The sequence below is a fragment of the Pyrus communis genome, chromosome 2 (genome assembly GCF_963583255.1).
Source record: "Pyrus communis chromosome 2, drPyrComm1.1, whole genome shotgun sequence".
Lineage (NCBI taxonomy): Eukaryota > Viridiplantae > Streptophyta > Magnoliopsida > Rosales > Rosaceae > Pyrus > Pyrus communis.
Genome location: NC_084804.1, coordinates 4,171,807 through 4,198,504, shown reverse-complemented (window position 1 = coordinate 4,198,504; position 26,698 = coordinate 4,171,807). Strand labels below are relative to the sequence as shown.

Below are 26,698 nucleotides of genomic sequence, written 5' to 3'. Positions count from 1 at the left end.
TCATAGCCTTGCATCCACAGTAACTTTTGTTATCAGACATGGATTTTCTGATTAAAAACTTAGCATTTTGATGTATTTGTTTGATTGAGTGTGTTTCTTTGCAGTATGCAACCCCTTTGCTAGTATACTGTCACTATTAAAACCCGCCCTCCATCTACGTCCTTCTTTTCTCCTAAGATTCTTCAGTGGACTGATTATCATCCCAGTTGTGTTTTGCAAATCCAGGACTACATCTAAGATTCACCATGTACTCTGACTGCACTCACTTATGGTTGTGCAAATGAATCTGTTGACCACTTGCATCTGGTGTTTGGTTGATACTTGATAGTTGAACGAAGGTCTTCAGCTTGAGTAATTGCTTTTCTTAGAATTTAAATTCTTTGTTGAGGAGATCTGCATGTGAGATTAATATCGTGTTGTGGTATGGCAGCACCGAGACTTAGGTCCTTTATTTGGCAAAGCATCACACGACTATTTGTGGAAAATTACATAATTCTGAACTCATATGAAATGATCGTTTGCAGCCTTATTTATGCATCTCCTATTTTGACTAAATTCTCTGTGGTTGTAGGTTCCTCTCGATAAGTAGCGTTTTTACATTTGGTTTAAAGAACCGTTTGAAATATTTACGGGGTTTATAGATTGACCACCATAAACTTCCCCACATTTGTGCATCTTACACACATTGCAATTCTACATGTGCATTGCTTAGTGAACTTTCACAAAGTTTGAAGCAATAAGAGCCAAACTAGATGTGCAGAATGCAGAGAAATAGAAAAGTAGTAATGTTATGTATTTTACAATTTGGCTGCAAGTTTTTCTATCGTTGTGCATTCTGTATTTCAGTACCGAAACAGGTCTGATTCAAGTCAAACCATACCTGCCGGAACACCTTGATAATGAGATCACGGTATTTGTCGGAATTCAAGGTCAGGTAACTAGCCAAGAGCTCTTCCAGATCCTCCGGCTGGGTTATCTTTTTCTCCACAACCATCTCAACCATGGAGTCTCGGAAGTCCTTCTGTGGGTCAAATGAGCACTTCACCACTGCAAAGCTGTTCAACCTTGTTCGTACCTGCTGCACGGCTCTCTCCTCAGCCTCCTTTTTTGTCTTCAGTTTGGCTTTCGTCATGTCTTCGAGAACTTTCACTTTGCAGATTTCGACCCTTGAAGCTGTCCACGGAGAACAAACTCTGACTTTGCAACTCCTCCTCGTTCTTCTCCTCTGCAGTTCCCTGCTGATGTAGAGCGACTTCCTGTGTTTCTCGTTCTTCGACTTCACCTCTTGTATCTTCCTTTCTTTCAGTTTTTGCCAATCTGAAACCAGTTCTTCTTCGTCTTCAGTCTCCAAGTTCAAAGATTCTTCCTCAATTGTTTCCAGACCGGAACTTTTCGAATTCCACAAGGATAAATCCTGATGTTTTCTTGCTGCTAACAGTTCTAGTACATCATTTCGCACTGAACCCGTTGATCTCTCTTCTTCCTTTCTATGCGCTTCTCCTTCCAATTCCACTTGCTTCTTTCCGAAAACTTCTCCGTTTTCCTTCCTCAATCTCCAGTCTCTGTCATTCCGAGTTTTATGCATGCCCTTCAACTTCTGCGACCTTTCTCTTCGCTCCACCTTTCTACGGCTCTTTTGAAACCCTCCACAAATGGATTTCTGAACGTCAAACTCATTGTCTGAATCGTACCGAACTGACCTCAAAAATCCCCTGTCGTTCTTCCCTTGAGCACTATCTTCCCCAAAAGACAGCCTCCAAAACGCATCGTCCTCGTCATCATCTACACCATAGAACCTTCCACCCCCATGACTACCACACCTTGGCAAATCTGAAGGCGGAGAATTCTGCTTCCCTTTCCGGTTTCCCTTACTGGGTTTTGGTTCCGAGCTCTCACTCTTGTGCTTGAACTTGGAAAGCCATGAACTTGAAAAGACATGAGAGATCAAAGAAGCCTTTGAGGCAGAAGAAGAAGAAGTTGAAGAAGCAGGTAGATGCTTTTTCTTTTTGCTACCCCACTTCATGATTAAATTCCACTGAAGTTCTGCAATCCAAAAGGGAATTTGGATGGTTCGGAGTTGCAGAGAAGGAAGACTGATGAAGTTGTAGGGTTGAAGGAGCTAAAGGATGAGGAAGGACGGTTATTAGGAACGTGGGTGTGGGTAGTGTATTACTGGTTTTGTTTTTCAAAAGAAAGGCCCGCCCTAAATCTTGTGACCACTCTCCCACTTTTTCCTTACTTTTGTGCCTTCTTTTTGAAACAATAAACAGCTATGTGCGTGTCTGACGGACGTATTTTTGTTCACCGCACTCAAGTAATGGTAATGCTTATCACTCTATTTATCATTGTTGGGTAATTTTAATTTTTAAGATCATGTTTATCCATTACATATATCTATAAATTTAAACTCATTTAACTATAATAAATAAGGGTGAGCAAAGGTATTTGTTGTGTCTGCCCATCATAACATATTAGCCTTAGTCCAGGACAAATTCGAGTAGCTTCACATTCATTAATGCATGAAAACTACAACTTGAATTTGATTTGCCACAGAACAAAAATGGCCTACTTCATTTATTACAACTTATTAGAAATTAATTCACTCTTTAACTCGAAGCAAGTTACGAGCACAAAAGTAGTCGGATTTGTTGAATTGCTCTAAATAAATAGAGCGTTCCTTGTATTTTGTTGGTCTTACAAGACTCCTAAATTCACAATGTGTCAAGTTACGAGCAAAAAAGTAGTCGGATTTGTTGAACTGCTCTAAATAAATAGAGCGTTCCTTGTATTTTGTTGGTCTTACACGACTCCTAAATCCACAATATGTAAGAGTTGTCATAGTCAGACAAACGTTTCTCTTTTGATCAACTATGTAATGTAAATAACGATATTATGCGTAGGGGTGCAGTTCACTTTGATGACGAAGCTAAACAACGATATTATGAGTGCAGGTGTAGCTTACTTTGATGACGGGGCATACTTTGATAAGATTCTTAAGTATCACTAGTTATATAATTATCTGTGCACATGAGTAGATAAATCTGTGATTATATTCAACTGACAATAATACAGGCTTTCTCCGTTTATTCGGTTACCTTTCCTTTTTGGTCCTTTGTGCTTTGTTGCTTTGTCTTTGGTCCCGAATTTTGTGTCTTTCTCTTATACTTCGGTCAAAAAGATTAGAACAGTGGTCCACTGGGAAGATTAGTTGAATGCAAAAAGGGCTCCGAATTGGATTGGATTGGACTGAACTGGATTGGATTGATCTGAAATGTAGGAGGGTACCAAACATGAGAATTGCTACCCACATCTGGATTAGGCTCTTGAACTTGGTCTTGCCCAAATTGGATTTGCATATGAATTAGTTTGTACAAAGGTTTAGGATTTTTCTCTGTCCACAGTACATTCTTTAAAGGGAACTTTAACGAAAAGTTTCTGGTATTGTTTATTTTAATGAAAAATCACATTTTTACACTAAAAAGTCAATCCTGATATTATTCACTTTACCCTTTATTTTGTCCTTATCATTAAAACTCAAAGTTTTTAAGTCATTTTTATTAGTTTTTCTTTCATTAAAAACCAAACAAGACATGTACAAATGTTTAGGGTTTATGGTTTAGTTGATCTTACAGACGTACAATTACTAATTCAGAATGCAATACAATAATAGAAAAAATTAATTTGTAAAGTAGGTAATTGGGCACGACGGACATTGATGGAACAGTGAAAGTAATCGAAAGTTGATAGAGAGTCGATCGAGTTGGATCTAAGTTGAAGGAGAAGATTGTGGGCAATTAACAACAATTAGGAGAGAAATTTCGGAGGTTTGAGTTGGTCATACAAAACAGTGATACAAGTAATTTGGAAACTTAAAAGTTGCAATTATGTGTTTTCTAGTCAGTTAATTTTGTTTTAAAATTTTAATTATGTGTTGTAAGACGCTTGTGTATGAAGAAAGGTATGTGATCTAGGTTTCTGGTCGGGTGGCTCACAAGTTATAGTCCCATCCCATGTGTGGTCCAATGATTATCTGACCCTCCTAACTGGATGGTGTTCTTCCTCCACCTCTCAAAATCTTGCTCATCAAGTAACTTGTATTACTTATATTTGCACCAACATCTGATAGCTAAAGGTTAAAGCTGGTAAAACTTATAGATTTCCCCATCTTAAACTGGTCCAATCCAAGGTTGTCCTACTTGTTTCCAGAGATGAATCAATATATAACGGGGACGTCAATGTGACAATATCTTAAATCAATCACGTCACGCTATGTGAGAAAATTCAGACACTTGGCAACACATAATAAATTTGAAACACTGCCACCTTAACATCTTGGTTGCGTGTAAGTCTTACGTTTGACGTTAAAAATAAAACCCGAATGATTTAATTGTTTGTCGTTTCAAAACAACAGCACACAGTCTATGAAGTTGGTCCCTTGACTAATTTATAACCAACTTTGAAAAGGATAAGTGGAAATGGACTTGAACATTACTTGGTCCTAAGTTAGTAGTTAGCTCCAAATTTTAGTTACATGAAATTTAAGAGGGTAGTTAGTCAGTTCAAATAAATTAGTAGAAGAGTTACATCCCAAAAACTTTCCAAAGACAATGAGGAGAGTGGATTTGTTTGTTTGTGTCGGTTGGGAAAGTAGGTTTTCAGGTATGAAGGAGAATGTGCACCAAACTGGTCACTACTGACGATAATCTAACAAAGAAAAACTCTGCCTTTTCTTAATTAACAAAATTGATCATGTGGCGGTCTGGCAGATGGATACATCTCATTTTTCCAAACAAATTTTTGCCTAGGACTTTCTGATTATGGTGGTTTTTAAATCGGGTAAAATTAGCGTAGAGTTGCATGAGACGAAAAAAAAAAATTCACGCTTTTATAAGAACTTTTTTCACGAATGATGTGTTTTGGTATAAATTTTTGTGGGTATGGTGTATGAGGACAGAGGACAGGGTAGGCTGCAGTAGTAGTATGAATGCATGATTAATTGTGTTTGATATGTAGTTCTACTCGCCTAATTCTCTAGTCCTTGCTTAAACCAGAATTTCCTTTTTTATTTTTTTAAAAATGGTCCAAAAGCCCCCACGTAATTTATTTCCCTAGCATTACTTAATTTTTTTTTAAATTTAAATTTAAATTTTAAATCCCATATGAGTAATGCTAGGGGACCCCATATAAATTTTAAAATTTAAGCCCCTACATATTGAACCCCGTATGAGTAATGCTAGGGAGATCATCTATTTAAACCAAAATTTATAAAACATATGATATGGTTGGCTGTTGACGATTGAATCATTATTTAGTTTTAATTGACGTGCTTATTTTTTACTGGTGACACATCATATAATTTACAAATTTAGTCTGAAAACTTGATTTCCCCAGCATTATCCAATCCATATTATCAACGTCACACAGATGATATAAAAGTAGAGTTTTTTTTTTATGAGAATGAGTGCCGCATAGTACTACTAAACCTCCTAAAGTTTTTAGTAGTCAGCCTAACTAGACAAAGCATTTATTAACAAGAATGAGTATGATCCATGCAAGCTGCAAATCTAAAATCTTGATCACAAAGTAATTCCCTCTAATCACACTAAGAACTCTCCGAATCATCCAATTTCATCAACCCTTTAGTAGTAGCTTTTTGGTATATAAAATGTACAGCAAATAAACATTCATATCTCAATTTTTTATCAAATGGCTCACAGAAGAATCCCATTTTGTTTTCTTCTTCTTCTTGTTCTGGTTTTCTGTGAAGGGTTTTTGTCCGTGACGGCGAAGAATGAGTATGTATCGGCGGTGGGCGATTCGGGAATGAGACGGGACAATCTCCGGTTGGCGATCGAGTCGTGGAATCAGTGCAATGAGGTTGGAGAAGAGCCTCTAACTGGCAGCCCAAGAGCTGCTGATTGCTTTGACATATACCAAGCTTCTCCACAGCCGGAAGGTATGTTTAACACTCTTCATATTTATTTATATTTAATAAATAGAAGATTATGCAAGATTAACTCCTCAGCGAAGGTTACAGGATGCAAGCATCGAGCCTCGATCCTGAATGGGGTGGGAAGTATAATACCACCAATGAAAATGCTGATTTTAGCATGAATTATTCTTTAAAATTTGTTTCTTTTGTATGAATTTTTATATGTGACAGGGGAATCATGCTCTTGCAACAAGATGCCGTACGCATTAGTCCACAGAGTCACAGAGCGAGACAACAAATTGAAGATGGGAGAGCCTTTTCTTGGTCTGCGGCAAAAGGCTGAGTTCAACGTAGATCTTTACGCGGTGGATAAGGAGCTTTATTTGGGTTCTAAATGCCAAGTTGAAGACACCCCAAATCCATGGCAGTTTTGGATGATCATGCTCAAGAGCGGCAACATGGACACTTATGCAGCCAAATGCCCCAAAAATGGTCACAAAGTTGGACCCTTTAAACCCGAAGGAAGCGGTTTTCCCTGCTTCGGACATGGATGCATGAACCAGCCTTCTATTTATCATGACTACACCAATTTGAAGGTGCCTAATTTGACTCTAAAGGGAAGGTTTTACGGGTCGTGGGATAAGGATGCAGATTTGAGCAGAGGGATGGTTGGAAACATTTCTTACCATTCTGTCACTTGGGAAAAGAAACTTGGAGAGGGGAGTTGGGTTTTCCATCATGTCTTGAGGACTTCAGCAAAGTATCCTTGGCTGATGCTTTACTTCAGATCGGACGCCACCCATGGACTTTCTGGTGGATACCATTACACTACAAGAGGGATGTCCAAAATTGTGAGTAACCCTTTTCATATATTCATGAGCTTTACCTAAGAAAACGTTCCTACTAGTCAATCTTTGTGGCATCCTTAAGAAAAGCGTACTTTTTTCCTTCCGAAAGCTTTTTCTTGCAAGCAAAACATTTCTTGGGAATGAAGATACCTATCTCACTCCACAATCCACATTTTCGATTGCAATGCAGATTCCAGAATCGCCAAATTTTAAAGTGAGGTTCATTTTAAATGTGATCAAAGGTGGGGGTCCTAGCAGTCAATTTTATCTCATGGACATTGGGAGCTGTTGGAAGAACAGTGGGAAGCCTTGTGATGGCGATGTGACTTCAGATGTTACTAGATACAGTGAAATGATCATAAACCCTAACATAACTTCATGGTGCCAACCAAACAACCTCAATGTGTGCCCGCCTTACCACACATTCCCTAACGGCACACGGGTTCATCGCAATGACACCGCCCGCTTCCCTTACGCCGCCTACCACTTGTACTGCTCGCCGGGGAATGCGGAGTATCTCGAGCCTCCTTTTAGTTTATGTGATCCGTATAGCAATCCTCAACCTCAGGAGATAATGCAGATCTTGCCACACCCGGTTTGGGGTGAGTACGGATACCCTACAAAGCAAGGGGAGGGTTGGATTGGGGATCCAAGAACATGGGAGCTCGATGTTGGGAGGTTGTCACAATCACTTCATTTTCACCAGGTTTGATAATGTTTTACCTTGTGAATTTTAAAAAAATTGTATATGTAGAATTCTCTGTGCAGGACGTCCGTTCTTTGTTAAATGACAGATTTTGTATTAATATAATGTCAATATTTGCACCGTGTTCCACATTTGTGACATACAATTGTTGCTAAGTTAAGTTGGTGATATTTGCAGGATCCAGGAACTCCGCCAGCTAAAAGGCAATGGATGTCTATAGATTTGGGGACTGAAATTTTCAAAGATCCAGATCAAGTTGCTGAGTGGACTGTCAGCGACTTTGACATTCTTGTCCCTAAGCAATGAACACATATTTTTGGAAGCCTGAGCAGACACCAGCTATAGCTTGAGCTTGAATCCAACGGACTTTTTCGGCACATAGGCTACCTTGTCAAAAAAAAAAAAAAAAAAAAATTTCCAATCAATTTTGGAAATTTCGAAATCCTCGGACCTCCGATTTTGATGTTTAATTATTTTTTTGCGCAAATGCTAAAGGCTGAGGTGATTAGTAGCTTCATTTTTGTTTTTTTTCCAGTAAGGAAATTAAAATGAAATGAGCTCAGTCCAAGTTTGTTGCTCATGGCAATCTAAGAAATGTGAAATGAAGCATCCATGTTTTGCTTGAAAAATGAACAACTTCCAGTCTATAACATGCCAAATGGGCTTCAAATTACATTTTATGGTTCATTCTGATCCACTCCATTCAATCTTTAGTTGGACTTTCTCATGTGGTGATGCAGTTAGTATATTTAAATCCATAGGTTATAATAGGAATCCAAAGGAAGCAGAAAAAAAATATGAAAATACTTGAAATTTCGAAAACCCAGCATGCAAGTTTTGACTCATCTCTTACGACTCTTTGTGTTTTGTCTCACCTAACTCTGCGTTACTCGTATCTTCTCGATCACAAAGTAGGATTCCTTGTACTTGATCACAAAAGAGCAGACTGACTGTACTCATTGCCATATACGGGCCTGCCTGCCACTCATAAGGTCTTCTCCTAATTTGGGAGAAAATCGTCGGTTTGCACCATTACAAGTGAACAAACTATGTATTCATGTACCATTCGACATCACTTAAGAAAAATCTCAATGCACGGGCCACACTCCTTGTGACAATGCCTGACTATGTTGATGGTCAAGATACTAACTTGTGATAGGGCATCTGTTCCTACTTCCTACAATTCTCATTACGTAACTACACTACAAATATCCCATCACTCGATTGCATGTAAGTTTTTCTCCTAGTTAGGACCATGTCAATGAATTTTCTGATACACAAGTTCTCATTTTTAAAGCTGCTAGTATTAAAACAAGAATACCTTTGTAAAGCCTAAGACCAAGACTACTACATCTACAACACTATTCTCGTCTAGAATTGTTGTTTCCTGCCGTAGAATTGTTATTGTATTGCCAAGACTTTGATTTTTGGAATGGTCAAACACTACTCGAAGCATTATAAACCTCTTTATTTGGTATGACCATCACATAGTCACGTTATGTTACAATTCATTTATGTTATAACACGGATTTTATTTAATAACTAAATACTATAAAATACAAACTCGTCGATCACATATACAATTATAACACTTGAATTAATAACTCAACTTGACGATATTACGTATGGTCACACCTTCTTCTGTCTGTCTTGTTCCTACTGTGATGGGCAGATCTCTAGATTGATTACTTTGGCTGGGCTGAAGGTTCAACATTCAAGTTTCAACCATGTAATATTATATATGCCTCATTTTTACACCCAACCATCTTCTTCCAATGGCCGGCTACAAAGACAGACATTAATTCAATGAGGAATTAAGGTTCAACCATCTTAAAATAACCTAATTATATATATATATATATATATATATATATATATATATATAAAATGATGCACTAATCCCAACTACAACGTTAAGAATTTATGACTCAACGGACTGAAACTACAATTCTTTCTCCAACAGAATCCAAGACTTCCTGCCTTGAAGGCAACGTATTAAATTTGTACTAAAAGTTCAAGACTTTTCTTGCAGTCCAGGTAGTCCAAGTTATGAACAAATTGAACAAAACCAGAGAGGCGTGCCATGAGGGTTGCCGTGTTTGAAGGTGAAGAAGAGAACCCCTCCCCCCATGTGCACATTGTCTTCCACTTAGGCATTGCCAAAGGATGGAGAACAAGCACACAAAGTGATATTCCTATTGCTATTACCAAATGGCAAATAGAATGCTGCGTTTTTCATGCAGGCAAATCACAGTTTAACGTGTGCATAAACATTACTTTAATATGAAGTTATACATAAAGAAATCAAACTTGAATATAACAGAGTGAGTACTATCCCGGTCAATTAACCGAACCCACATCTACAATGTAATGAATTTTTTAGGGTTTTATCCAACTACGTTTTATATTTGCCATAATGTAATTTAGAGATATTGACCCAAAAAATGTGATTTGGAGATAAAGAGTGACTCTAACTAAGGAGAAATTTTTCAATGTGATGGAAACATGGCTGATATACTAAGCGGTTGAAATTTCTTTTCAAGCATTCAACTATTTGTGTTATGAGACTTTATGTATCGAACTGAAATTTTTGGCACACTGAAACACCACTACTAAACAATGAGTTGATCTTTGAAATCTCTATTTGGGACCCAAGAAAGTTCAAGTTGAGCAACTCCCTTAAAACATAGCCCATCGTTTTTAATTAGTTATTTATTTAGGTCAAGAAAGAGGACCAAGAAAATGGGTTATAAGCTGTAACCAATATGGATGGTGTGCTATTATCATTAGAAACCATCATTACTACTCCAACTGCTGTGATTTGGCTTCAAATATCTGATTCGAGATTCTCTCCTCCAACTCCGGAGCCCGTGGACCAAAAATTTGAGCCGTGAGAGAGAGAGAGAGAGATCAGAACCTTAGTTTGTATGTGAAGCAAGCCAGTATGATGAATAAATAGGGGCTTAGGATTTTAAGCTTTAGTACGAGAGATGTCTTACCACGTCATTTGTAAGTATTTTTCACAAAAATATAAAATGCTCTATATTTTGATCTTGTTGAATTTAACTCGGTGTAAGAATTGACCTAATCAAGCAGCCATGTTAATACCTTCTTCTCTAACCAGAAAACATGTCCTTGATATCAGTCTCCAAATATAATTTAAATAAATGGAGCCTTTTGGTGCATCAACTTTGAGTACGTTCCCCTCCTTTCAATCTGATAGTAATAAGTAGATGGGATTGGGTTAGTGAAAGGCATGTTTCCTCCTCCACCACACACAGTTGCCATTACAAAAGCTCTCGATTGCAAACAAGATTCTGCTTCCAAGTGGAATTTTCCAACAGACTTTAGTGGTTGCCTAACGCCCATCATAACATATTCTCTTTAAAGATAGGTTAAAAAAAAGAAGCCAATGACAACTTCCAAGCTTTTTCTCACCCAAGGTGCTCCAATCAACTCAATGAAAGCGATAAGATTATAGCGATTTTGGTGTTCCCGGTCAGTCGAATCGAATTTGAATAATCGTGAATGTCGATTGCCACACGCCTCAGATTGACAAAATGGCTATCCCAAAATAATAAAGAGAGTACCAGAGTAGTGACGTGACTCGACCGTCCGACTAATGCTTGGCTGATAAGAATCTGGGGCAGAAACAGGTTGGGTCACCTCACCAAACTTGGCATTTGGTCAAAAGAAGAAAATTATGTCCAATATTACATCACTCACAACTAACCACTATTTCTAGTCTCCAGAAAATGTCTTCATCCCCTTCCTTTACACTCTTTCATAAAAGTAAATTCTTCGGACTTTTTAACGAGTATAGGTTTCTAGCTCTTCTAGAATATAAAGGCAAGTTTTAAAATGGTTTTAAAATGATTAAAAGCATTTTTGGAGAAAAAAAAAATTGGGTTCCAAAAGCACTTTTTTGCAAGAAGCACTTTAAGTGCATTTTTAGAATTTACTTGCATTTTTATTAAGAATTAATTTCCAAAACACTTTCATCAAAAGCGTCTTCGGCTATTTTATAAACACTTCCAAACGAGCTCTAAATCCTTAAAGTAACAGAAAACGCATGTGACATAAAAACGCTACTATCACTATTTAGCACTTTTTAAGTTTTTGTAAGGAACAAACACAATCAGAAGCGTTTTTTATTGTCGGTGAGCGCTTAAACAGAATGTAGACTCAGTTTTTATTATGCTAGTTCATAAGATTTCCAAGAATCATGCCACACAGAGTATTCTTCAGTACAGAACATCGAAAGCAATCTAAATTTCTGCATCAGAAGCATATTTTACGAAGGAAAAAAATGAGAAACATCCCCTGAAAATACAGTTTATGAATTTGTAACGGTCTTGCAATTTTTCTGAACAGTTTCTGGTTTCGTTTTCCAAATCACTGGACATTACAATGTATACGAATCTTGCACTAGAAGCTGGACAACAGAAAGCATTCTCTTAAAGCTCACTAGATAAGATACTCCTGTAACTTCTTTATGACCTCCAATGTCAATGAAAGAATGTGTAAATATGTTCAACAAAAATGAAAATATTTATGAGCAAGGAATACTACGAGTCTGGGGGGGATGTTACCACTATAAAACAGGCACGGAAATGGGCATCGGCACTGAAACATCACCTACAAAACTCGAATCCCTATTTGCAGTCGAGTTACCTGCAAGTGCATATCCCACGCCGAGACCACCAAAATGCATTGCTGCAGCATTCTCACACCTTTGGAACACTCTAGCAAGAGAAGCTGCCTTTCTTCTTGCCCGCTTTGTACCGGTAAAAAGCAACATCTGAAGTAACCCCGCCAAAGCTGGTGCCTTAACTACCCTCTCAGTTGCAGCAGCTCCACCGCATCGGCACAGCTCGAGCAAAGCTGCAACTGCATTTTCTTTACCCCTTGGAGTCCCGCAACGCATCATCCCTATCAAACCTGCCACTGCAATGTCTTCTTTTGCCACCGCTTTAGCCGCAAAAGGCTGCCTGACAACCAATGCCAATGCACCAGCTGCTTCCTCAGCAACCCCTTCGTTTCCCAATGCGCTTACAAGCGCTGTAACAGCCCCAGCCTCTATCATTCTCATGCAATTTTCGGTGTGAGTCGACAGGTTAAACAAAGCTGTCACGGCGTCCTTCTTTCCTCTTGGGGTACCCTCTCTCAACAATCCTGCCAAAGCTTCGATTCCCCCTTCCTCGTCTGCTATTCTCTTCTTATAGTCATGAACTGCAGAGAGACTAAATAAAGTTGCTGCAGCATTCTCCCTCGCCTCAGTCGTGTGCCCAAACCTCAGAACATTAACAATAGACCCCAAACACCCTTCTTCGTCCACAATTCGGCTTTTGTTTTTTTCATATATCGATAAGTTGAGCATTGCTGTTACAGAATTCTCTTGGGCAACAGAGTTTGGAGACGAGAGTAACTTACAAAGATGGGGAATTGCCCCAGCTTCCGCAATGAAAGCACGGTTTTCTCTTCCTGTTTTTGCCAGCAATCGAAGTTCGCGAGCAGCTATAGTTTGTGCACATGGTGACCCATCCTCCAGCCGTTGGATTAGAAGCCCTGCCGTTGCTTTATTGGCTGCAAGTGCAGCCTTGGAGGGAGAAGCAGCCGCAAAGCTGTTTGCTGATGCATCTGCAGACTCTGGAGGGTCATACGGAATTCCATAAGCAGTGCACCACTGCATGATCAAATTCCTCAAAGCCCGATTCGGAACAAGGCGAGTGCTGGGCAGCATTTGTCCTGTTTTTGGGCAAGTACAATGCCCTTCTTCCAACCACCTCGAAATCGAACTCCGATCATACGTCTGTCCTGTCGAAATGATCACCGGCTCCCTCATCAAATCCAATGATATGGGGCAGCAAAAGTCCTTCGGAATCGTTATAAAAGTCTCCGCAATCTCCTTAGTAATCAACCCTCTTCGAGGCTTCCTCTGATTGTTCCCAATCCCCGATTCAACCTCGTCTTCTTCGAAACCGAAAAGCAAAAACCTGCAATACCGAGTGAAGGCCACAAACCCATTGAGCACCGAAACGGTGGGCTCAACGTCACCTTCGTGGTTCACAATCTGCTCCTCCAAGAACTCGATTTCGTGCCTGCAACTCTTGGCGTCTCGAATCCCCAATCTTTCAACCAAAAACAACCACAAATCGGCCGAGTCAGGAACCCGGCCCTTCTCGAATTCGTCAAGAAACAAAAAGAACTGAACCCTCAGCCCCTCGTCTCCTTCGTCGATGAACAGCCTCGCCCTCCTGGCCTGTAGCTGCAGGAGCTCAATCTGCTCCCTCACGTCCTCCCCCAATCCGACGTCCTCCATCGGAAAAACATCCAAAAGGGTCGAAATTTCCTGATTCATATCGTGAAAATGGCCGGAAATTGGATGGTTCTGAAGCAAAAGCCACAACTTACTGGATTGGGCGCAGCAATCGAGGAGTATTTTGGATCTGTACAACAGCAAGTATAGCTCTTTCAGGCAGATGACCGCCGTACACGGCAGGGCAGCGTCGAAGTCCCTCAGATACTCCAAGAGCACGAGAAAGATCTCAACTTTCCGCACCAGGGACCTCGAATTCCGCCGCTGGATGGATAAGAACTTGTCTGAGAAGGAGGAAACTATGTCGGCAGCGACGGAGACAAGGGTTTGTACAAGGGCGACGTCGGAAAGGTCAACCGGAGCTAAAAATGCCTCCAGAGAAGGTGACCTCCGCCTCCGCATCGATGAGAATATCGCCGCCGAAGCCATGAAACTTTAGAAGAAACAAGCAACTGGGCACAGTCAAAATTTCCCAAGGAATCCAAAGCCTCTTGCTTTGATTGGTGGGTTTTTGAATCTTCAAAGGAAATGAATAGGGAAGTTGTTTTAATGGTGGGTGACGATTCCGCGTTGCGAAAGCGGCCTCGGCCGACTCGGATCACTCGGTGAAGTAGAGGTTTTGACCGAGAAGCGAGAGAGAGAGAGAGAGAGAGAACGAGAGAGGAGAGAGAGGATTCGATTGAATTGAAAATATACGAGTTAATAATTTGTAGAGGTTGCTGTGCAGCGTTCAATGCTGTGGCAGCGGCAGCTTCCCAATGTCCACATTTCCTCGTCTTCTTGCCGCTGCAGCTGCTTTCCGTGACTAAAAAGGACACGCATTTTCTTCCACTTTAATTACGCCTTTGGACTTTGGATCCCTATGAAGTCATCCACCGTTAACGGGGAAGGTGGGAGATGAATGTCTATCTCACATGTATATTTTTCCCGTTATGTATTTTTCATGCCAATAATATCATCTTTCGTTCTCATAAGAATTTATGATTTAAAGAAAGAAAAAAATGATGTTATTTACATACTTATTTAATCTCTCATTATTATTTTTAAATTTTAACCATTAGATTAAATGGAATGAAGAAGTTCAACGAACAAAACTTAACAAGAATATATGTAAGGTAAAAAAGAGTGTTTGAATAACATTATCGTACGAAAATATATTTATCCTTTGTTCAATCAATATAATGAGTAGTGACAAAGAAGAAAGTATAACAACAAGGGTTGAATAAATAGTTTTTTTCTTCTAACGTTGAATAAGACAAACGAGAGTTGACAACAATTTTCTTAGACAGTAGGATTCCAAAAACTACGTTATTGGATTGTATTGTTGACACAAAATATTACGGTAGTAATACATAAACGTCATTCTCCTGAGATGTAGAACAACGAAGTGATTTCTACGTGTTTTCCAAAAGTAATCCTGCTATGTTATTGATCTGGAAATTTACGTGAAAGTAAATTTGTCATTCACTTTGGTTGCCACTTTTGGGAATCCCTTCCTTCGAACTGCCACAGTTTAAGCCCACAGTTTTTGCTATCACCCTAAATTCCCCTATAACATCACATCACCCAACTGTTTATGTGGTTCTTAGGTGTTCTTCCAAGTGCACGTAGATTTGCCATTGCAGCATGTACACAGTCTAAATATGTCAAATCCTAAGTCGTAAGTTTTAAACAAGTGTATCTTGACGCAATTGAATATCTCGTTCAAATGATCAAAAAAGAATAATTTTCGGACGTGAAATGTTCGTTGCATATATATATATATATATATTTTTTTTTTTTTTTTCTTTTTTTTTTTCTCATTTGTCATACAATATGATGAGTGATGTACACTCTACAAGTCCAGGTCACATGAAAGTTGATTCTTCGGTAGCCAAAAAGCACATATTACGAAGGAGGAGCAAAGAGAAATAGTATTTGCCTGATTGCTTTGCTCAAAGTAAAGGTGGGTGTAAACTAAGCAAGCATTGGCTTCTGATTTTGATGATTCAAGGGTTGACTAAATAAAGCTGTGGAGGCTTTGTACGAGAGATTTTTCAACGTGCTTAAACATGTAGTGATACATCAAATGTTATTATGCAAATTGAGAAACGTTATGAAGCTTTTTTTTTACTTATGTAATGACATGCAATATATCATCTAGTGTTCTAAACATACTGAAATTTTTTCTATTTGGACAACATTAATATTAATATTATTAACTGGACCTTAAAGAGCCTGCGTTTTAGGTTCTCACAAATCCCTATTTATTTATAATTATCAAATTAAATAAATCGAACAAAACAGAAACCAAAATTAAATAAAAGTGTAAGTTGACATAACATACACAAACACAATTAAATTGCCACCCTTAGTTGGTGGTATTATCTAAACAATGGATGAATATCTTTGGAGGATTTAGAAAATCTAATAATAAAACTCAAACATATGTTCCATGCTTTTCGTTTTCATTTTGGTTCAAAATGTTGGAGCTTTGGATTGGGATTTCAACTATAATTTTGTGGCATATTTAATAATTTTGACCATTCTAAAACCAACCCCTAATAACTTATCCAATAATGTAGGTATTAAATTATTTTTCCTTTTTAAAAATATACAAATGATACTCGAGTAGGAAACGTCAAACTTCAAACTTTAAACGCAAGTATGAATAATGTTAACTAACTGAAATACAAGTATTTTGCAAATGTAAACTGAGTTTCAAAAATTGAATCATTACATAATTATTTTAAGAATAACAATTGGAACGAAACAATAACTTCACAATATCATCGCATGGTATTATCGTTTAGTTCATGATACTGGTATGCATTTATTAATATTATAAGAACGTTATTGTTAACTCTCACTGCTAAAAAAATATACAATTTTCACGCGAGTTTGACGGTTAAACTTCAACATAAATTACCCCATCACTCTAGACTCTAGTTGAATACTAATATGAAAAGAAGAGTAAGTTCAATCGCAACTGAAGAAGCCGACAAAGAATCCTGCCCATAATCAAACCCTAAACATGATAGATCGGCCAATTGATCCAAGAAAACAGAGACGGAAAGGAGAAGAAACTGACCTAAGGATTCGCAGAAGGAAGAGCACAGTCAATCGATCCAAGATAACGCGTTTTGGCAATTGGTTCCGATGGTCTTTGCGCTCTTCAATTTGGGGGGTCTTGCAAGACCTCTTAGCGAGGGTATCAGTCAAAGCGGGTCCTCTCTAGTTTCATTAAACTTAATTTTTTTTAGTAACAAATACTGACTACACTAAGAAATAATCTAGTCTAGCTAATGAACGTTAGTGATGACAAACAAACCCACCCTTAATCCTATCTATTCTCCTAAGACGAATTGAATTTCACCACGTAAAGCAAGCAGGAAGGCATTGGGTTCCCCTAAACTTCTGCCTTTATTGTGATATATATAAATAAATCAAATCACATGTTTTGCATATGCCACCCAATGATTGTCCTTATTACGTAAAATTTTAATCACACTTTGAGGAAAAGAAAGATGACTACAATATGTCATGAGTTAGACTGGTTAGTTAAATTATATGTACATTCTATAAAATTTAAAGTTCAATTTAAAAATTATTTAGAATATCATCGTATTGAAATGATAGAAAACGCGTGGTAGGAATGAAGCGAATTTACAACTATAGTTTCCGTAGGAAGCAACAAAAACGAAAAGCCAAAAAAGGACGGGAGAAAAGGGTTTGGGTTTTATTCCAGAAAAGCAAAAAAGATTGAGAGAGTTCCTTTGTTGGGCATCTCTTTTCCCTTCCAATTTCAAAGAAACCGACCAAGGAGTTTGAAAGTGTGACTGACTGAAAGATAATAATGCCCATTATTTGACCAAACGACAATTAGGTCAACATTTAACTATTAGTTAGAGAGAGAGAGAGAGAGAGAGAGATGCCAAACAAAACGACTGCGACTTGAGAATCCATGGATTCATACCAGAACCTTTGACAAATACTACAAAATACACACCACCTCTTCCTCTTCATATTGCTTTGGGAGTAAAGTAGGGTTCAATTAAAACAATTAAGGTCATTTCCAAACGAAAGAACATCAGAGGGCTTTCTTTGGCCCTATAATCCTCCAAGAAATTATATTTTAATGAACAATGTTAGATCATATTTCATACCATCTATAACCGAAATGGCCAATGAGCTATAGGCCAAACATAACCATGTGAATTAATATAGTTAATTAAATTAAACTACCATATTAAAATAAGATTTTCGGACATAAGAAGATTATTAGAAATGAAGTAAGATAGTATGAAATTATGAAAAGTATGTGAGAAATGGTGTAGGAAAAAAATTATAAATTTAAAAAAAATAAAATAAAAGTGGGCTAGCTAGAGATGCCCAGCCCGCTGGCTTGATTGGCTGGTTTTGCCCCGGTGAGGCCCACAAGCCCTTTGACCTAGCCCTCGGTTGAAGACAATTTTCGTGTCATTTCAGATTATTTTCGATCCTATAGCCCCTTGGTCAGATCGGTTGAAGATGATATTCTTAGAAATGGCCCTCAACTTTTTGGCATTTTTCGAAATCGTGGTTAACAAAGAGTAGGTAATTAACTTAATTTAATCAAGTTTCGTGTTTGTTTAAATGTGAATATCAGTTGGTCAGAAGCGTTCACCCATGTACCAATGTTTTAACTCAACCCTCCTCCCGTATCGCTTGCGTAAAAAGAAAGAATGGTTGTAGCTGTAGAAAAGAGAAGTAAAAGTTAAAAGTAAACCGAAACTTGCAGAAGTTAAAACTTTTTTCCCCTACCATCTTTTCATGAAATATCATTTTTATTCAATGTAAAAGGATATAAATTGAGGTAGTAAACTGAATGAAATTGGCTAAATACAAGAAATAACAGATGAGGTTGTACAAAACCTTTAAAGCTATAGCCAAAACCTGTCTCTCTTATACTGCCCTTGGAGACCTTGAAGAGAGACACTTTCCGCAGGACACGAGCTTCAGCAATGAATGCGGTCTTCGTGCCCTTATCTTCAACCGCGAAAGCTGCATGTGAAATACATCCGTAAGTTTCATCTTCAAATTGACCGCCATGACAATTAACAAGGATGCAACGACAGACCCGAGCGTTATACAAGTAGCGTTCAGTTAGAAATTGTATATCTAAGTACTATGGCGTGAGGAGTAAACATAGGTTTAAAAATGAGGAGTAAGGCCGGGGCCTGCATATTATGTCGCAAGGCACGTCAGACTGCTCAGGAATTTCATTGCAAGAAAGGATAATGAGATTCAAAGGACTTACCCTTCGACGAGTTACTCTAGATGCTTTCCAGCAAAGCAAACTTCTCGATCGAGATTCCAGTCTCCTGTGATTTAGAAAGAATCAGTGCCATTTCATATAAAACAACTAATCGAGAACATAAGATATGAAATACAAGTTTTTTGAAACAAAAAGATGAAGTAGACGGAATTGCATTACTTACAAATTATCTTGTTCCAGCTTTTCAGCAATAGAAACTGCTTTACGTTGTGACCATCCACGTTGCAACTCTGAGTGCTGAAGTACATGTGCAAGGGACACCTTGCTCCTAACAATGCTTTGACTCTGGCTTTGTTGTTTTTCTGGAATTATCGCCATGGTTGATTTTTTTGGGTTATGCATTTGACCACTACCTTTGCTTTCCCTAGGAGAAGCAGCTACTTCAACAATTTCACTCGTCCCCACTTCACGGGTGCTGAACGTATTTTCATCTCTAATCTGGGATGAACCATCCTTTGAAGCTGGTATAATAATAGGCATCTGGGCCCATTCTTTACTATTTCTTTTTGATTCACATCTAATCTCAATTGTCAGGGGAGACCCTAGAACAATCTCAAATGCCTGCAAAATCTGTGCTCTGAATTCCTCTGCGGTAGATTTGGTCATATGCGAAGAGAACATCAACTGCGCAGTGGGAGCTGCAAAAGAAAGGAAACTGGTTAAAGGAAATAATGCTGTGTTGATATTTGATTTGAATAGTTATGATCAAATTTAGCATGTGGCAGAATAAGGGGCTTATTTTAGGCATACAAATCTGAAATGCTAGACATTAACTACAAGCCAATTCACTTTCAGATTTCTTGAAACATGAATTGAATATAACGTAATAAAACAAGGATGAAAAATTTGAACGAGAAGCGTATGATTATCTCATTGTGAAACGGAGCAAATTGAGAGTTCTTAGCAAGTTTATGAAATGTAAAATGTCAGTCAACTTTCCATCCATGTCTCAGGATCATAATCCAAAAACCCTACAAACAACTATTTTCCCCAAATATATTTTCAAAACCTACAAACCACCGCTACCAGTAATTGCATAGACGATTGACATATTTCGCGGAAGGATAAATGTGTGTATGCACATGTTTATAAGGATTAAATGGACCGTAAAGGGCATTCATAAAAGAGCAGTTATTGCTTACCTGCACCGAAACTAACTGAGGTCAGCTTCCCTTCTTGGTACAAAAATTCTTTTACGCGATTAAACGGAATTTTCTCAAGCACCTCCAACCAAATTTCTTCAATTCCTTTGTGGCTTTTGCCATGGATTTGCCTCCCATTTACCCTGGTTATTTCAGCGGAGCTTGTAGCCATCTGCTGAGAAGCCATACCCATCCCAGCATGACGTTTTCTATCTAAACTCATACCTTTTCCAGAATTTCGAGCATTTGCCGGCAAGCCTTTCTCATAATTTGGCATCTCATCTTGTTCACTATCTCTCCTGACCGCATCCCTTCTGCTCACATTATTTAAGGCCAACGGACTCTGATGGAAACTTGTGCCTCCAGAAGAACTAGGCAACATATACTGTTGATCAGGAGCAAGTTGGAGAAGTGCAGCGGTTAGCCATGTTAACTTGTCATTTGACATCCTCAATTGTTTCTCGGCCTCAGATAAAGTTTTCAAAGCTTGACGCAACTTCTCCATGTCTTCTTTTGATACTGCAACCAATTAATTTTTTTTTTTTTTAGTTTACTGAAAAATGCTAACACAAAAAAGGATATGAGTTTACAGGAATCAACCATTGAATTTCAAACGGCAAGGGTTTTCAATGTCTACTTAAGGAGGTTTCCATTAGGGCATTACACGCAACCAAGAGTAGTTCAAGCATGCTAAATATTTCTATGGTGAACACCGAAGAGAACATAAATGATTCTATGAAGTATATATTTGGAACCGAATATGAAAATCACTGAAATAAATTATTATTGAAAAAAAATGGACTATTCGATTTCTCTAGTAAACTTTTGGACTCACATGGTTGGTTCCGAAAGAACTTCCTTCTACGCCTTTCTTTTCTATAATCATAGCTGCCAGCAAGTATATCTGTAATCACCGTTGCAAGTTGTGACATCAAAGCTAATGGCTCAACTCCACTTTCCATTATCATTCTCAAATTCTTCACAGTATTAACTGTGTCTGCAGATAATGATAAATCAAGAAGATCTATCAATTTCTCATCAGATATAAGCCCAACCTGCAAAACAAAGTCAAAATCTTCAGGTAGTTCATCTAAAGTAACAAGAGCAAAGATAATCGTCTTACAAGACCATGCTGGTTTCAAAGCATTCCGATATCTTTATATGGAAATAATATAATACTTGTAACGCCAAACACAGAGAAAAAATAGGAAGGAATCCAAAAGGAATTTGTTAAGAGAAACTGTAATTAAAAAAAAAAAACATTAGGCAAAGAGGTGCAGAAAATACAGTAACTTAATATTTATATCGCAAATGGATACGTTAGCTGCACCGATTGGTAGCTAACTATTTAAAAGAAGAAAATTTAAAACGTCCCATTTCAAGAAATCACAGAGATAAATAAACAGCTTGAAACAGAAAGAGAGGAAATAGGGATCCTCATTATTTTTAATCATCATCATTTTTCAAGGCAATATATATATATACATACACACACACACACGGGAAAACCATTAGCAATTCTCATTCTGGTGGATCAGTAAAGAACAGGGAAGAACTTACCAGTTCCTGAACAAGAGGAACTGAGATTCTCTGGCCAAGTAAACTCAGTTGCTCAAGAGTCATCTCAGCATCCCTCAATGAACCATCTGACGTTGACGAAATAAGTTTCAGTGCATCATTGTCAATTTCTAGATCTTCTTTGGCTGCTATCCATTGCAAACTGTAAATAATATCTGCATCCCGTAGCTTAGGGAAAAAGAACTTTTGACACCTGGATATGATTATGTGAGGCAAAACATCAAGACTTGAACAGACAAGGACAAAAACCACATGTCTGGGTGCTCGATCAATGACCTTCGATAAGGCACTGCAGCACTCAGGGGACAATGTATCACAATCATCAAAGATAAACACTCTGTACTGTGATGGCAGTTGGGAAATACTCATATTGTCAAGTAGATCCATAATGCTATCGAAGTCGAAGTTACTAACAGGCCCAACTTCCTTTATATTTCTACTCTTGCCCATATCATGTGCGATGCAAGAATTGCAAAAGCCACAAGGCTTGGGATGGTCCACAGACTGGCAATTTAGAGCTCTAGAAAATATGCGAGCACATGATGTTTTCCCTGTGCCATGAGGACCATAGAACACGTATAGCAACCCAACTTTCTTTTTCATGACAGCATTTGAAAGAGCTTGTGCCACCAAATTCTGCCCCACAAGATCTCTAAAGGTTCTCGGCATGTATTTTTGCGTCAGATTTTGGTGCCTACGACGGCGGTGTCCCCTCAATTTGCGTTGATCACCAGATCTAGCTTCAGAAGCATAGTCGGAACCGACGTCATGCTTGAATAAATTATCGGCATAAATACCAAGTTCACCAGAATAGTCATGTACCCAACCAGCATTGTCAGAGCTTGCCTGTGATCCAGATGCTTCAACTAGTAAGGGAAGTGCCTCAGATTCAGATTTAGTAGAAACGCTCGAGTTATCAGTTGCTATGGGCATGTCAGAAATATCTCTACCATGGGCAGCCAGACCACCCTTCTTAAACCTTGAATCAGATAAACCACAAGAAATGCTCCTTCCAGCAATGTCAAGGAATGTTTTACCTCTATGATGGATTCTCGACCAATTCCAGGGAATCCCACACCCGTTTCTAGGAGCCCTTGTGACATTTTGCTCACCATACTCATCCGCTCCCTGTTCCATGTGATACTTTCGGTGAGCTGACCCTTGAGCTATAGAATTAGAAGCTACAGATAAACCATGCTGAGGTCCAAAGTCTCTGGACGCTACAGAAGCACGGCTTCTTCTTGCACCTCGTAATCTCCGCCTTTTTACTCTACTTAGTCCACTGCAATAGCCCCGAGCGCTGACCTCCGGTTCCTCAGAGATTCTTCCCTGCCGGGACCGTCTTCCAGGCAGGTGGATATTAGAGGACGCTACATCATCAGTATCCATCCTAACATCATTCAATTGCTCTGAGAGAGTCTTCATTCGAGCACCTTGGGTGTGCTTTCCCTTTTGTTTACTTTTTCTACTTTTGGATTCTGAATTCCCAGAAAGAGCATCATGAGTCAAATCGTTACCATTCTGGTCTGGCGGAGGCTCCTCATTGCCACCCAAACTTTCACTCCTTTTACTCTTCTGACTAGATTCTTCTCTCCTAATTTTCCTACCATCCCTAACTCCACTCTTGCTTCCATGTTCACTGGTTCCGGCCACACCATCATTTCCCCCATTAGCCCCACGTTGAGCAACTTTTGGTGTCGCTAAACTTGCCAAAGGTGGAGAACCTGTTGATAGCCTCCTGGCATCCCTTCGATACTCACTTCCTACTGACCTTCTCCCCTCACGCACCAAGGCATCATTTTCACCTCTTCTGGAAAGCATATCAAGAATGGAAGGCGAATGCCATGAGGGCGGACTGGCAGAAGGGTCCCTGAGAGATCGCGACCTCTGAAGGACGACAAGGTCCCTCATAAGTGACCTGTCAGCCAATATGGGGCTTTGCTTGTGCATATGGTTCTTCAAGTGAATGCAATTTGTCAAATGGATGTGGTTGCGCAGATGATCACTAGTATCACCATTCGCATCCTTGAGTATCCTATTGCGAACAGCCCTAGTCATGATCAAACCGTCAACTTGTCCGATGGCAGAATCTCTTTTGAGCTAATGAAACAAACAAACACGTTCGCATGATTACTTAATAACACCTGAATCTCCGGAACAATGACAGCATAAAAGCAACAAAATTCCCTCAATGACCACCAATGCTATCCCCCCACTAGTCGTTCGGCAAAGCCACCAAAACTCAAGCAATCAAAGATCCTCCAACAAGACAACAACATTCGATTTCAAATTAAACGACACCATTTCTAATGATCCCTCCGCCATCCGCTCCACACACAACAAACCCCTCAAAACACATAATTTCTCACTGAAAGGCAATGAACCCAACAGCAACAACGCGAAGAACGACACAGTAATCCCCTCAGCTCATCAAAACAGCATTAAAGACATAATCTTGAAAGCATTTCACCCAAATGGAACCCCAAAGAAGCAGAGACAGCCACCAAAAAACACAGCTGAAATTCAATGCATCAATTAAACAAAAACCCAAAACTTACAACTAAAAGAAACCCATTTTCAGAAAGCTCAGAAGCAATCAAAGCACCATGGCTGTTGCTCTGAAACCCTAAAGAGGCTAACTTTTTTGGGGAAAACGGGAGAGAATTAACATAAGGCTGAGATAGAAAGAACATGAAAGATGAAAAAAAAAAAAAAAAAGGAAGGGAAAAGATGAAAGGGAAAGAAGGAAGCACTCCAATCACCTGAAATCAGAAAAGCCAGTGACCCGTTTGCACATTAAGTCCCCCACCCAGATCTCCCACCGAGCTTCACATGAACTTCACGAGGCCTCTTCCCCTTCAAAACAACCACCTTTAGACTGAGAGAAATGATTATAGAGAGAGAGAGAGAGAGAGAGAGTTCAGCAGCAAGAGGGTAGTGAGAAAAACAAGAGTGAGAGTGAGAGTAGAGAGAGAGAATCTGAGAGTGTAGAGAGAAAGAGAGATTGGTGAGATCTGTTACAGACAGACACAGAGAGACACCTCTGCAAACAGAGAACACATCGCAAATAAAGCGGTGAATCCGTTTGTTTGAGCATGCAGAGTGCGGACCAAACTTTTTATTCCTTAAATTTCCTTTTTATGTTCTTTTTTTTATTTTAAATATTTTAAAAACTCCGTTCCGTTGAAAATTGCAGAGACCTTAAATTGATATTTACCTTAAAATTTGAAGCATTCAAAGTTGACATTGTAAATTTGAGTGCAAAAACTTACCATTTTATCTACCAATCAATAATTTATTATATCATATGCGTATGTGTTACTGTTCTCAATTTGGCTTCCAATTATTGAACCTAAAAAAACAAAAAACAAAAAATAATTTATTACATCATATGCGTATGTGTTAGTGTTCTCAATTTGGCTTCCAATTATTGAACCTAATTTAAGGGGATTTTAAGTCACATTAATGAAATATTTACTTTTCTACATTTCTTAATGACTTTCTCATACTTAATTAAGTGATTTGACGTTAATAAAACTATCTAAATATAACAATCTTAGGACATTTAAAATCGATCATATGGTAAATTTGACAAGCTGCGGTTATCTACTTATTTTGGACTTGAAGAGGTTATGGAGAATTTTACCATGCACGTAATTACAATCAAGCAGACTCACCATAGTGGAATGATACGTTATTTAATTTTGAAATAAACCCTGATTCATCGCTTGGAGATGCACTGTGATTAATTTAAGTAATAATTTTGCGGTTGTTCAATTAACTCCTTTGTGATATTGTGACACAGCCACAATCCCTACGTTCCAATAGGCAAAAGGTGTGATGTCATGAGCAGGAGAAATTCTAAAATCTAAATGATATTGGATCACATGGTTGTCTGGCCATAGACACTGGACACTCCATCTTTCATGTTTTTCGATCCCATGGACTCTTTAGTTTGTGCCATATGCTAAACAGTCATGTGACCTAGTTATCGAAGACCTAAAAAATTCTCATGTAGTCACATAAAATCATAAGAAAAAGAAAGATAACTCAACGTTATTATTATTATTTTTTTAACTTTTATAGAACTTGTAGCAAGTGACCAACTATCTCGATACCATTATCAAGAGCATCCAAAAGATCGCTTGTTGGTTTCATGACGTGAAGTTTAAACACGTTTTTCGTGAAGCAAATTTTGTTGCTGATATTGATCAGAGATGCCTAATTAGCTTGGCTATGGGATAGTAGTTGTCGTAGTTGTCGAAGGGGCTTATATAAAAAGAAACTATCAATGTCGACGTCACGTGCACCGTTCAAATCATGAATGATGAGAGGGTGATGTCTCAAGATTCAAATCATGAATGATGAGGCTGATGTCTCTGATTCTTAACAAGTAGAATGCTGGCTTCTGTTAAGGATAACGGCAATAATCTGTTAACAATAACCTGACAGAATTTTTATTCCATTTATTTCTATTTTTATAATGGTAAATTATATGGGATTCTTTCTTTTTTTTCAACAAATTATATAGGATTCTCTGCCACTTTGTTATTCCAGGGAATCTTTTAACGCAAGACAAACTGTGATTTGCAGTGGATAGATTGTAATACTGTATTAGGCTCCTGATGAAGGTTTGACTTCATTTAACTTCATTTATTTAAATTAAAATGGTGAAAGAGTGGATTAAGTCTCATAATAAGTTAGCAATAATGTGGTACAAATTCGTCTTTGATGGTAATTCAACCTAAAACCTCTTACTTACAAATGCAAATAAATATCACTAAACCCTAATACTAAGTGGCAAGGCTTTGACTTCATTAAACATTACGGGACTACAAAACCAAGAATATTATTTCTACAGCCAGATAATTAACGTG

At 38.4% G+C, this 26,698-nt stretch overlaps 4 protein-coding genes across 4 annotated transcripts; 1 reads left to right on the top strand and 3 right to left on the bottom strand.

Annotated features, from left to right (window-relative positions):
- Positions 1–45: 45 nt before the first annotated feature.
- Positions 46–2,727, bottom strand: LOC137726920 (transcription repressor OFP5-like). Its single transcript, XM_068465871.1, has one exon. It carries the CDS (start codon positions 2,021–2,023, stop codon positions 821–823), a length of 1,203 nt encoding a protein of 400 aa, XP_068321972.1. The 5' UTR covers positions 2,024–2,727; the 3' UTR covers positions 46–820.
- A 2,979-nt stretch (positions 2,728–5,706) lies between these two features.
- LOC137723426 (uncharacterized) lies at positions 5,707–8,038 on the top strand. The gene is made up of 4 exons (XM_068462626.1): positions 5,707–5,956; positions 6,164–6,783; positions 6,971–7,486; positions 7,664–8,038. The coding sequence occupies exons 1-4, from the start codon at positions 5,707–5,709 to the stop codon at positions 7,790–7,792; spliced, it is 1,515 nt and encodes a 504-aa protein (XP_068318727.1). The 3' UTR covers positions 7,793–8,038.
- Positions 8,039–11,654: 3,616 nt separating this feature from the next.
- On the bottom strand, positions 11,655–14,723 carry LOC137725343 (U-box domain-containing protein 17-like). The gene has a single exon (XM_068463994.1). The coding sequence runs from the start codon at positions 14,232–14,234 to the stop codon at positions 12,081–12,083; it is 2,154 nt and encodes a 717-aa protein (XP_068320095.1). The 5' UTR covers positions 14,235–14,723; the 3' UTR covers positions 11,655–12,080.
- A 3,863-nt stretch (positions 14,724–18,586) lies between these two features.
- On the bottom strand, positions 18,587–24,858 carry LOC137726117 (protein STICHEL-like 3). Its single transcript, XM_068464989.1, has 6 exons — positions 21,804–24,858; positions 21,079–21,298; positions 20,244–20,762; positions 19,265–19,739; positions 19,084–19,147; positions 18,587–18,827 (listed from the first exon to the last, which is right to left on the bottom strand). Exons 1-6 carry the CDS (start codon positions 23,877–23,879, stop codon positions 18,729–18,731), a joined length of 3,453 nt encoding a protein of 1,150 aa, XP_068321090.1. The 5' UTR covers positions 23,880–24,858; the 3' UTR covers positions 18,587–18,728.
- Between the last annotated feature and the right edge of the window lie 1,840 nt (positions 24,859–26,698).

Bases quoted from the DNA above. Each gene is read 5' to 3' on its own strand.
- LOC137726920 (XM_068465871.1), bottom strand. From the start codon at position 2,023: ATGAAGTGGGGTAGCAAAAAGAAAAAGCATCTACCTGCTTCTTCAACT.
- LOC137723426 (XM_068462626.1), top strand. From the start codon at position 5,707: ATGGCTCACAGAAGAATCCCATTTTGTTTTCTTCTTCTTCTTGTTCTG. The intron at 5,957-6,163 runs GTATGTTTAACA...TATATGTGACAG, and splicing joins AGCTTCTCCACAGCCGGAAG to GGGAATCATGCTCTTGCAAC. The intron at 7,487-7,663 runs GTTTGATAATGT...TGATATTTGCAG, and splicing joins AATCACTTCATTTTCACCAG to GATCCAGGAACTCCGCCAGC.
- LOC137725343 (XM_068463994.1), bottom strand. From the start codon at position 14,234: ATGGCTTCGGCGGCGATATTCTCATCGATGCGGAGGCGGAGGTCACCT.
- LOC137726117 (XM_068464989.1), bottom strand. From the start codon at position 23,879: ATGACTAGGGCTGTTCGCAATAGGATACTCAAGGATGCGAATGGTGAT. The intron at 20,763-21,078 runs GTGAGTCCAAAA...AATTGGTTGCAG, and splicing joins GTTCTTTCGGAACCAACCAT to TATCAAAAGAAGACATGGAG. The intron at 19,740-20,243 runs GTAAGCAATAAC...TTTCTTTTGCAG, and splicing joins CTCAGTTAGTTTCGGTGCAG to CTCCCACTGCGCAGTTGATG.